The sequence below is a fragment of the Pholcus phalangioides genome, unplaced genomic scaffold, assembly GCF_987345545.1.
Source record: "Pholcus phalangioides strain wild (caught in Gottingen) unplaced genomic scaffold, Ppha-v1.0 ptg000011l_1, whole genome shotgun sequence".
Lineage (NCBI taxonomy): Eukaryota > Metazoa > Arthropoda > Arachnida > Araneae > Pholcidae > Pholcus > Pholcus phalangioides.
The window spans coordinates 16,132,485-16,145,598 of record NW_028301604.1 but is presented as its reverse complement, the minus strand read 5'-3'; the positions used below and the strand labels follow the sequence as shown (position 1 = coordinate 16,145,598).

Sequence of the window (13,114 nt, the reverse complement as noted above, 5' to 3'; positions counted from 1 at the left end):
TTTGACTGCAATTACAACTTTCCTGTTTTAGCTCGAGAAGCCAGTTCGGTTATGGCAGTAATGTTGGAACTTCGAAGATAAGGAATAAAATTTCAAACTACTTAAATAAAAACAATATGCTGAAAATGATATATATATATATATGTATGAGAACATAAAGAATGAAAATATGAAGAATAAATATATGGAAATATATAACAATATGAGAAGTAAAACAAAATATGTCATCTATTTTCCTGTAGATCTGATTATATATTTAATTAAAAAAGTCAGAGAATGAAAATGAAAGATTTCAAGTAATTCTATTAGAATTTTCAACATTTTTCTTAAATCTTTCAAAAGGTTTCTACATGATAGAATAGTAAGTCCAGAATCATCACTATGAAGTTTCTTCAAAGTTATCATGTTTTGAAAACTACAACAGAAAAATTTGAAAATACAATTAATTATGCGATGAATAATGATAATAAACAATTCATATAAAAAATGTGAATATTCAAATTTTTTATACACAAATTTTATAAAAGACTGGAATATTTGTGAGGCTTATGCCATAGACCACTAGTGGAAGTTTAGGAAGTAAAAATATAGGTAAAGATATAAATATAAAAAAATATTTTTAAGCTGATGTCAAATGCACCCATGAAGTTCCCAAATAAAACAGCACATTTAGCATGTATAGATATTGACATTATTATTTTCAATAATAAGTAGTGTTAAGTAAAATAACCAAAAATTAAGCATGATTTACAAAAAATGAAATCAATATTGCACTAGGTAAGGCACTGTCTATAGGAAAGAGCTGATATAGATAATAACAAATATCTTTATACAGCACTATAGTATATTTGAATCCATACAAAAACAGTTTCTAATTACATTATACCTACTTTGAATAAATTTGCATTTCAAGATATGGATACATGTGCACAGCTGATCTATGTTAATAGAAAGTAAGTTCAAAAGTTCATTTTACATAAATTTTTATTCATAAAAACTCAAAATGCACATATAACTGAGGGAACAATTAATGTCATACTACCCGTGGCAAAAAAATGTCTGATCAAATACAAAAATACTACTGATAGTATATTTAAAATGCAAAAAACAAAAATGAAAAATAATGCTTTTTTCTCTCGGTGAAAATAATCATCCTTAATATGGAATCAATGAAAAAAAAATCATAAATTTATTCTAATGTGACCTTGAAATCCAGTTTATAAATTGGCAACACCTGGGAGAAAATGTTAATCAACACTTTGGTGGAAAATAAGTGTTCAATCACGTTTTAAAAAAATATTTTGGCTCGAAAAATGCAAATGAAACAATTTTTGTGCAGTTCCATGGAAACCAGACAATGTATAAAAAATGAATGCAACAGGGTTTTTCATCATTACATTTTCTGAAGTACTAAGATATATATATATTTTAATTGCAAAACATACACAAATACATGAATAAAAATGATATACAAAATAAATACAATAGAACAAAAAAACAAAATATACACTCTACAGCTCTTAGGGAACCAATCAGTTTGCCCCAGAGCTCAATAAAAATTTTCTGTCATTAATAAGAAACAGTAATTATTATGTGTAACACTGTAAATACATAAATTTATACACATAGATTTGCTTCAGTTCAAGTGTTAAAACTTCTGATTTAAATAGGTTTGAATTATTAAATGTAAAAAATTTTACGTTGGATACAATTGTAAATGTTAATTTAAATTTTTGATGTTATCATGGTAATCACTTCCCAGGGTCACAACTAGATGCTTGGTCACCCGAGGCAAGCGCAAATTTTGATGGCCCCCTTGTAATGTTGGAGAGGTCTCAGAATGAAATTTGCGCCCCCTCGGGTCCCGCGCCCGGGACACGAGAACCACCTGCTCTCCCCCCCCCCCCCAGTTGAAAACCCTGTCATCAAGCAAAAGTGGCTAATTATGATTGCATCTGAAAAGATAGATTTGATTGAGGCGGTGGAGTTCCAATATACAGTGGCCCTGGCACCTGCCCACACACTGTTATTGCGTAAGTTACTCTTGATTGGATCTATTCATAGAAGACTGTCTTGAGGAATTCCGGACTTATGTTTTTCAATTTGTATAATGCTGCTATTTGTATTCTAATTTTACTAAAAACATTTTTGTGACTATTCCCTTTAAAAGATTGTCTTGTACAAATAACTCCTAAATATGTATATTCTCTTACACTTTCTATATGATTGCAAAAACAGCTTTGGGAGGAATGTTCACAAGTTTGTAATTTTATTGATATAGGGTTTTCAGGTTTTATATCTAATTTTTAGACATGCATTTTGTTTTTTCAATGTTTGGGAGGAATCTGTTTAAGGTCATCTTCAACTTTAATATAACCAAATGGGAAATATTTTTATCTTCGACATATGAAACAGTATCATCAGCTAAAGACACTATCTTACCATGCAATTTTAGACGGCATAAATAATTAATGTAGATTAGAAAAAGAGTGTGCTTGAGTACTGTTCCCTGAGGTATTCCTTTTTTTTATTTCAAGGTAATGGCTATCTTTGTTCATTATATTAACTGCCTGTGATAGTCAATAGCAATACATTTCAAACCATCACAAAAGCTCACCACGGATTCCAATTTTCTCCAATTTATTTAATGGTGGAGTTAATCTACATTGTCAGAGGCTTTTTTTCAAATCAATAAAAACTGATATAGAGTAACTATTGTTGTTGAAACTTTGATTTAGGTATTTACTTTCGCGATTGACATTTCAGTGCTTTTTTCCGTGTTTGAAATCCATATTGAATCTCAACGAAGTAGTCTATATGTTTTAAATAATTTATCAATTTTATTTTCATACTTTTTCAACTAGTTTTGAAAAAATAGGGAGTACTGGGATTGGTCTACAGTTTGATAGGTTTTTGTCTTTTTTTTTTAAAAATCAGATACACAATAGATACTTTAAGTTCTGGATAAGAAATTCCTTCAATTAATGATATATTTATCAGTTATGCGAACAGGTTATTATGATATTTGGCTATGATTTTGATCATTTTTACTGTAATGCCATAATATCCTGTCACTTTACGTTCATTCAGTTTGGAGACCAATTTGTGTAGATCATTATTTCCATTGTTGGTTAGCGTCATTGAAGATATCAATGCATTGCCTTCAAAGTTTAAAGAAGCTCCTACATTGAACTGCTCACTATTTAAATTTTGATTTATAAAATCTGCATTAAAGTTTTCAGCCATCTGTTTACAATTTGCTCTATCTGGCAAGGTAGTTTTTTATTTGTTATTGTTTGGTTTATAAACTCCCATTGGTTATAAACCAAACATGTTTACGAATATCATTATTACAATTTGAAATTTTTTCCCAAAGTACTCATTTTTCACTATTTTAATCTCTTGTTTCAGAATGTTATCATAATTTGTATATGTATCTTCATAATCTTTAACATGGGAGTATTTTTTGTTTTTGTATAGTTTTTCTTTGATATTAATTTTGTCTATTAAATGTTTATTTATCCAATTTTCATCATTTTTTAAGTTTTATTTGTTTTTCCTATTTCCCATAGTTTTTTATTTGAAGTAATAATATATCATGCGAAAACATTTATATTTATTACATACATCATTTTCTTCATATACATATATTAGTTTGTATTCACGACAAATTTCTCTAATTCATTATTTTTATTTATTTTTCAAGGTATATTTTAGTTTTTTTAGAGATGTATCATAGTATTGGAAAATGATCAGTTATTTTAGTATCATACACAATAATAAAGATATATATATACATACATATGATTCTCAGAACATATCTTTCTGATGATCTCAAAAAGCTGATAATTTCCATGTTGGAACACAGAGTTCCTCATGAGGTGTAGTTTCAGGATTGTTTAACTGTGCTCAAAGTGCAGTGAGTTTCCTTTGGAAAAAATACCAGAGGACTGATGGTTTTGTGGAGTTGCCTCAGGCTCGTAGCACACCTGGAATCACGGTGCGAGAGGAGAGGTGATAGAAACCTCAATACACTTACCAGGAATTGTTGTGCCACCACACACACACACAAAATAACTTCTTTTCCAAAAAAAGCTCACCTCATATTTTGAGCACATCTAAACAATCCTGTAACTTCCTCCTGAGGAACTCCATCTTCCACACCATGGAATCAAAGTGTTGATCGAACACCTTTTCTTTGGGTGTTGCCAGTACATAAATAAATTTTCAAAGTCACATTGGATTAAATTTAAGATTTTTTTTTCATATATTCCATATTTAAAATGATCGATTCTATCAAAAATTTTCACTGAGAAAAAAAATTATTTTTTGGTTTTTTCTGCATTTTAAATGTAACTGGTAGTATGTTTGTATATGATCCAATATTTTTTGTCATGGGCAACATAATGTTACATGAAAACTTTAGATCTATCAAGCAAGTTTACTGTTTTTACATCAGTAACTTTGAGAAAAAAAAAAGTTTTTCATTTGAAAATTGTTAAGGGGGTTAGTTTTTTTATAAAATGCTAAAAGAATAAAATGTCAGTGCTTTGTCCAACAGAAATTGTATGCACTTACAATAGCACTCATTAAAATCCAAATATTATTTTTCTTCCAACCTTATCAAAAATTGTTTAAACTAAGAGGAAATTAATGAACATATTTCTGCTAGTTGTTGGAAAATCATCCTAAAATGGAACTTTAATAAAGTTTAGAAACAAGTAGGACATGGAATTGGCTTCTTTACATTTTTGGGGTCTTATTGTTTTTAGAAGTATAGTGTAGATGCTGTGAGAACTATATCTAGGCTTCTTATGAAAAGCAACTCACGTTTGAGAATGTTTTTATACATAGCAAATATAGTTGGGTTTGTTACAGTTAGAGATCACAGAGAATCCATGGTTAAGCATTATTCAGGAGTACTAATAAGCATTTAAGTACTTTGAAATGACAGCAATGAAACAAAATTAACAAAAACATGTGTTGATAGAAAAACCTCACCAATAAAACCAAGAAATGCATCGGGTTACTTATAGGTGCTACTGGATTTTTCATCAGTGTTATACTGAGTAAATTTCCCTCTAAGCTGTGCTCATGCATAGCAGTGCACAGCCAAAATGCCTCAGTACATATAGAATCATAAAGTATACAGACCCAAAAGTAATGACAATACTTTTTTTCAGAAGTTATATTGAACTTTATAATCATACATATCTTAGTATCCTTGAATGTATGGCTGACCTTAATGCACTTATTCTAATGCTCTCTTTGTCAATTTTCATTCACATTCTCCACATCACGGAGAATCACTTTCATCACAGAGCTTTCTTTGTCAGTGGCAACAGAAAGAAGTCGCTCAGAATGAGATCCAACAGTAGGATAGATCGGACACTGGCACAATACTCAATTTGCCAACTGTCAGATATAAAGCCATGTGAGTTGGTGTATTGTCATAGTGAAGGAGCCAATTTCGCCTTTTTCTTTCATGCAGGGCACAAATTTGGCCAACAGTATTTTAACCAAATTTTTTGAAAATTTGACAGCAGGTAATCCATGAATAATTTTTTTGCTCAGACAATAGTGATTTGGTAATATTTATTAAATTTCTTTGATTTGTGCTCACCAAAAAATTTTCTGGTTGTAGCAGGTTTTCCATTCATAGGTTGTCATTTTTAAAATGAGAAAAAAAAAACACTCGTAAAGTTATAATTTACTCATAGCACCAATCCCCAAAGGCTTGTTGCTTCACATCAATGTTTTCTTTTGAAAAGACTGCAGCTGAGGCCAAAGTTCCACCCATACTCTTTGTGATCACAAAATCTCAAAAAGCACAGGATGCGGTGACTAGGAGCACAGACAAACCAGTCCACATTGATGACATTTGGTATACTGGAATAGAAAACCCCAAGAACATCTAGTGCCACGATCTGCAACTACTACTCACAGCATGCAATGTTGCCATTCCAGTTATTTTTTTTTTTATACCTATATATGTAGTGACATTTCACTATACACAATACAGTGTCTCTACTCTCATGGTTGTCCTATAGCTAATTCCTAAACCTTCACTAACGAAAATTCTATTGGTTGTTAAATGGTTACAGAATGATATTTTCTTCTTCTGCATGTCAGTGCATGGAGATTTTTTTACTAGATGTAACTTATGTGTCATTTGATCATTTTTTGTCACACCATGGTTATTTTCTGTACAGGCAAGCTAATTAGACCGGGGCCTACAGTTATTGCCAATTCCGAATGGTGTTTGACATCTTTTTTTTTCATACATCTGGTCGTGAGTTTGGTGCACTAACCCCTCTGTGGGAGATTCCCTACAGTAGCAATCTTTTTCTGTGGTTATATTGTTGCAGTTTCTGTTGTACCTTTGAGTCAAAAATGATTCTGACAAGGACAAATTGGGTGTCAAACTTGAAGTACTTCTAAACATCTTTTGGTGCTTCAGGCAAGTATCTTATCAACCTGAGAGCTACTGCATCCTATAACTTATAGGACCTAGGAACTGTACAAAAAAATTTAATTTTAATAATTTTTCAGAAATAAATGTTTGACTTTTGGCTTTGGAGACGATGTGCAACATTTGTAACATGTAATTAGAAGTTGCTCACTAAACCGAGGCTGGTTATCCGCTGGAAGCGACTACAAGTGATAAATTAAGTCACGGGCAGTTTATATTCACGAGACTGATCCCAGTGCACTAGGACCTACCTAATCCGGAAACTCTACAGCCCAATTTTTTTTTCAACCGGGGACTTTTGATGTTTCTAATGTAACCAATACACTTGTTGGTTGTGCTTATCAAGTTTTATAAAAGAACTTTTACAAAACTTTTATAGTGTAATCCGAACATAATAATTAGCCATTTTATTTGTTGTTTGTACCACTTATTATTGTGTCAAGTGAGATTTACGGGGTTCTGGAAAACAATGATGGCAACTGCGTATCTCAATAGCTGCTGTGGTGGTCGAGTGGTCATAGTGACAGACTTGCATCGCGGGGATCCGGGTTCGAACCCCACCGGCACCACAGTGGTGGTCGGCTGAAGTTGGTTTTCTGTGGTTCCCAACTTCAAGGTGCGAATGCGAGCCGATCTCCCCGTTAAAAAGTCTCGCCACAGAGAGCAACAGGCCTACATCGTTACAAATATTCAATCATTACACTTCACTTACAATTTGAAGTATAGATGGCAGCACTGAAATATCAGACACAACACTAGCTACACACTCAGACCGTTAGGTCACTCACTTTGTTCCACTCCGCCACAAAGCTGGGCTGGAAGAGATCTCGGCAACGGGATAAGTCCGGTGGCAGAGAATCTGGCGTTCATTCATTCATGCTCAATGTGATTAGCCAGAAAGTCAGCTTTGATCTAAAACAGTGTTTCCCAAAGTGGGCAATATCGCCCCCTGGTGGGTGATGGAATGGTCCAGGGGGGCGATAGAAGCTATGGATTTAACATAGGATCCTATGGGTTCACTTGAGTTGGGGGGCGATGAGAAAAAAAAATTTCTGAAGAAGGGGGCGATGGAATGAAAAGTTTGCTAAACTATGATCTAAAAGAACTCTTGTTTCTTCATTTCATTTCTCTGTGCTGTAACGTTTAACGCCACAACTAACCTTATTGTTTTAGAGCTTGTTCATCACTATTTTTTTCTGATTTTTCAAGTGAATTTCTGAACACGCAGAAAACATCAAGCGATGTGGCAGGTACAAGCTGCAAATGGATCATTACTCTCGAACGAAACATTAGTATGAATATTGTGTGGAGAACATGGAATCGGAAAATTTACCGTTCACGATCTTCAGAAACAAAAATAAAATTTCAGTTGGTTTTCAGATCCAAGCACTGACTACAAAAATTGTTTAACTCTTTAATGCCCAGATAGAAAACCTGGGAGGTTCGTGAAAATACCAAGTTTTTTGTGTTCGAAGTGAACTCGTCAAAATTTCGGCCACTTCTCCTCTCCCCACTCTTTCTCCATGAGTTTCTATTCATGCTACCCTTTGTGTTTCACGTTCACCCTTTCATTTCAATGGATTTTCGGGAGATAATTTGTCTACTGAAAACACACCCCTTTCCTCACAGTATGTCTTTGTAAAATGCATTGAGTACCCTTATCTTTCTATAAATAAAAAGACTGGTATACATGAGTGTGAGTGCAAGGAGGTGTGATCCATCCAGGTCTATCGTGTGAGAGGGTCTACTGTGTTAGTAAGGAAGACTTTTTACTTGGATATAATCAGTCCATTCTCAAGGAGCATTTTAGTACATCAGCTTTTAAAATCCCATTGATAGGGCGTTGCAGTTGTCTTTTCCATTCCCGCCTCTGACAAGAGGTTTCATCTTCTTCCCCGTTGGTGACAAAAGCCCACCAAAACATACCCATACCCCCTAGCCGGGCCGACTTGAGGCGGTTACGGGCATTATAGAGTAAAGAATAAGGTTTTTTTTTTCTTCTATAGATAACTAATAATTTTATGTAATTTAGATGTTATGGTTTACAATTAAATTATCTAATGCATGTATGTTGCTTTATTAATATTTTTTCAAAGGAAAATTTAAATCAAAGTGCTCAAAGGGGTATATTACTGCTTTAAATATGAAAACTTGGGAAATAAACAAAAGTGGATCCACATAAATCTGGATTCTATAATCTGGAATCACCTAGGTCCAGAGGAGTCCGGATTTGAGAGGTCCTACTGTAATAGAACACATCATCCACTACAACTTTAAGTGACAGACTTCTAAGGTGTCTACAGGCGGCTGATCCCATCAGAATGGGATTTTATATGCTCAGCCATTCCATGCAGGGGTGTGGTTGTTTATTTTACTTTACTATCTATTTACGCACTACTCATGTCTTTTTTCCCCATCTTCAGTTAGAATGCTTTAAAGCTTCATGTGAATGGAACCTAAAAATTAAATAAATGCTTTACATAGGGTTACGAGACATCATCCTTTTTATGTAATTTTGAGCATTCTCCTGTTTCGAAAAATTCACCCTTTTGTCCTCATATTCAGGTTTCCAGAACTTTTTTTTCCACTCTGAGACATATATCCTCTTCACTGATATGAATGTTTTTGTGTTTTTCTCTCTCATGCATTGACCAACAGCCATCAAAATTATAAGAATTTGTTTTTTAAGCGGTTCTTTTTTAGTTAAAAATTATTGTTGTGGCCGGTTTTATCAGACAGTAGAGTGGTGCCATCTGTTGTAAAAATTGGGAAAAGCGGCATTACTAAGGATATGTGTGCAGGCATCCTCCTTTTCAGTTTTCGAATCTGGTAACCCTAGCTGTACATATCAAAATACCTTTGTGGGACATGAACAATAACCTGTATTATTCTTGCGATATTCAGCTAAAACTGAGCGAAAGTTTCACAGGAAATTGGTTGTGATGGTAAGTAGTACTCAATAAAATAATAATAGTACACACGCACAGAGTACTTTTCAAGTGTTCGGTTGGTTTTGTTTAGATTTCACAAAAATATATGCAAAATTGTTCTTAATCACACAAGTGGCAGTAACGCTTCCATTTTTGCATAGTAAAATCTGTTTTGTGCACTGTGTTGCTTAATATAATGCCAATACCTGATGTTCACCTTGTTTATCTATTAAGAATGTCTAAAACATTATGTCCTACAAATAAACATCTCAAAATTATTAAAGTTTTTAATATTTCCTTATGGCATTACCAATAATTACTCTAGCACAGAGTAGAGTCATAGTAGCATTTTGAAGGTCACCAACAGTGGATGACATCAGATGCCCTTAGTCATCCAAATCAATGTCTACTGTAGTCGCTTGTGTTTTATGTTGCATTTTGTAGCTCCCAGTGGTGATTAATCTAAGTTTAGAAATTAGCTATTGGACAATGATAAGAGTGGATACCCTGATGCTGTCATTTTTTGCAAAGTAAAAAAAGTCTAAGCAGGTAGACAAAAATTAGAGGGAATGTTGTAATAATTGACACATTCTTTATGTCAAAGAAACACAGAATGGTCTGTCACTGATTTTTAGATGTGTGTGATGTGTTTTATAATAGTTTATAAATTTCCCAACAAAAGACCATTTTATAAATACACCAGAGGAACTTTTTTTTACTTTTACAAATTAGCATTCATCTGTAAAGTTATATTGTTTATATCTCATGAAATTTTTTTACTATGAAACTATTGCCACTAAGACTTTGAAACCAAGCAATGATTAATGCATCTCATAACTTAGAAAATGGAACAAATGCATAAGCAATAATTAAAAGTACCCATAAACTTTATTACTCTATCGCCTACCACAGATAACACTGTATTTCACTTAGTTTGCAAACAACCCAAATCATATAGTTGGAATAAAGAAAACAATTGACTGAATGCACTAGAATAAATATAACTTTGGTTTTCTTTTCTTGGAATACCACTGAACCTTTTAGATAAAATAAGGCCAGGGAAATTATGGCAGATAGGATTCACATTTATGTGTGTGAATTGTGTTTTGCTTTCACTTTGGAAGTTAAAAACATTGTATATCGAAATTAATTTTCAAAGAAAAATAAAAAATAACATTTTTTAGATTAGGTTTCAGATGTTATAGAATTATAAACTTTGCAACTTCTATTCAAGTGCTCCACATAAATGTCATTTTCCTAATTATTTTGGCTCCATAGAAATAAAGTAGTTGTTTGCAAAATCAATAACAGATTTGGCTATTTCATTATTTATGAGCTTAGCTTAATAAATTTAAAAAAAACTCAAAAATCCCAAAAAATCAAAAATAGCAAAATATGAAGGAAAAATCATTTACTGCCCAAAAATAAAATAAAAAAACTGGAAAGTTCATTCTATGATTCAGTAACATCAACTATGGATCAAAAAGTAAGTTAGAATAGATAAGACTTGAAGTTGAAAAATGCAAGCTTTGTACGTCACATTGTGAACAAAAAGTGTTACCCATATGGGTTTAAAGTTTTGATTAAACATTTGTTTTTGAGTGTTGTTTTTTCCCTTACAAAAATGATAAAACTAAATTGACTACTAGTTGCAATTGAGAATAGCTATTTCAAAATATATTGACTATATACTAAGGTATCTTGCTCCATAATTATGTTACAGATTTCAAACCTAATTGGAAGCTCAAAATACTTTCAGTGTACAGTTTGTAACAAAAAAAATGATAAAATATGGCATCATAATGATGTAACTATTGCAAAAATTATGTTTTTTTTTTTTAAATTCACATAATATTCCAATGCACAAATCAAAAAATTATACATGAAGCTCAGCCTCAAATATTTGTAATTAGAAATATGACCATCAAACAATATCATACACACAAAATTTTTATTCTATATAAATATCTTCAACTGGATACATAGTCTCTACAAATTTCTGGTAAAACCTTTGAAAAGCTCTCCTGGAAATACAAATAGCACAATTTTCTTAGAGAATTTGGGTTCAAACTTTGAAAATATTTTTTATGAGTGAATCAAAATCATGAGATATGCTTTAAAAAATAACACAAAGTTCTGCTTCATTCTGTGAAAACAATATGTATGTAGTATATGTATTGAAACTAATTGATCTATAAAAAAGAAAAAGATAACTATTTCATCAAACTAATGTGAATCAAAAATTATGTGGCCTTGCATTTGTATTTGAATGGTTGTTCTTTGAAGAATTCTCCATACAAAGAAGAAATAAGGAATAAACCCTAAAAAAAATAAGTTGAGATATTTTTTCCTACTCAATATTGAACTCATTTCATGATTTTCCCCCACACCATACATATAATGCCAGGGATGTTTGTTTTATTCATATGATTGTGTGGCATATATATTTAAAAAATATATTTTTGTATTTTATTTTTTTAAAATATTAATTCTTATAATACTGAAAAATATTTTTATTCCAAACATAGAGAAAGAAGTTTTAGATAACACCCAGCAGCCTCTAATTTGCAAGATGGAAACACACAAAAAACTCTGACATCATAAATACTTTAGGACCACACACATAATACAGGGTGCACAGGAAAGTATTCTGGAATAACTCGTGAACCGTTGATCCTAGAAGCATACTTCCAATTGGAAAAAGTATTCAACCAACATATAGACCTCAGATACAATATTCATACATTCATATTGCAAGGGTTGTATAGTTATTAAAATAAAAAAAAAGTATCTTTTATTCCCCCCCCCCGTACTAAAACCCAACTGGAAAGTTGTTACTCCTTCTTTCCTGAGCCAAAAAAAAGAGTAAAATATTCCGACATATTTGAATTTGAAAATGGATGAAACTTAAGGAAAGAACAGCATATGAAGGTAGATATGAAAGAGTTTGTCCATTAGTTTATGCCATTTTTTCTTTCATTTTCAATGATTTTGAATTCAAATATCTAAGCAAATATTGTACTACAAAACATGGAATTTATTTTGTTGTGTTGAATTACGATACGATTTACAATTTCTTGCCAAATTTGACGGTGACTTGGCGACCGAAAAATGTGATACTGCCAAATCGGTTCATTCGTTGTCAGTCGATATCTGTACTCGCGGAGACTGGATTGTGTACTGTGTATGTGCTAAGCATCATGTAACATTTTTGTTTTTTTTTTGTTTCACTTTACTATTAATTAAAATAATAATTAAGAATGAACCACAACAAAATTAAAACAACAGGTCATGTTGTGAAGCAATTTCTGTGTGATTCCAGAACTGAATTTGTAAATAACGCAGTGAAGAAAATTCTTAATGATTCATGGTATTGAGATGCATGTGTCCATGGTTGAAACACATGAACAAAATGGGGCGGCTGAACGTGAAAATCGCATAGTTGTGGAAGCAGCCAGGGCCATGGTTCATCATAAGCAACTTCCCAAGTGTGGGCAGAGGCATGCAATACTGCTGTATTCGTTCTCAACCACACCGGTCCGACTCCAGTAGATGGTAACACCGCATGAGCTGTGGTATGGTAAGCCAGACAATTTTAATTTCAAACGTCTATGAGTGTTTGGTACTAGGTGTTATGATCATCAACCAAAACAAAGGTGTCGAAAGTGGGACAGAAAGTCTGTGGAAGGGCTGTTTGTTGGTTATCAGGCTC

At 32.6% G+C, this 13,114-nt stretch overlaps 1 protein-coding gene across 2 annotated transcripts in view; it reads right to left on the bottom strand.

Annotated features, from left to right (window-relative positions):
* Positions 1-300: 300 nt before the first annotated feature.
* Positions 301-13,114, bottom strand: part of Aplip1 (JNK-interacting protein Aplip1) — a 33,470-nt gene continuing 20,656 nt past the window's right edge. Inside the window, exon 10 of one of the 2 annotated variants that reach the window (XM_089239142.1) lies at positions 301-415. In XM_089239142.1, coding sequence (XP_089095268.1) covers positions 380-415 — 36 coding nt within the window. In that variant the 3' untranslated portion in view covers positions 301-379. Of the gene's footprint in view, positions 416-11,336; positions 11,427-13,114 lie in introns of those variants that run through there. The other variant, XM_089239141.1, reaches the window with a different exon arrangement.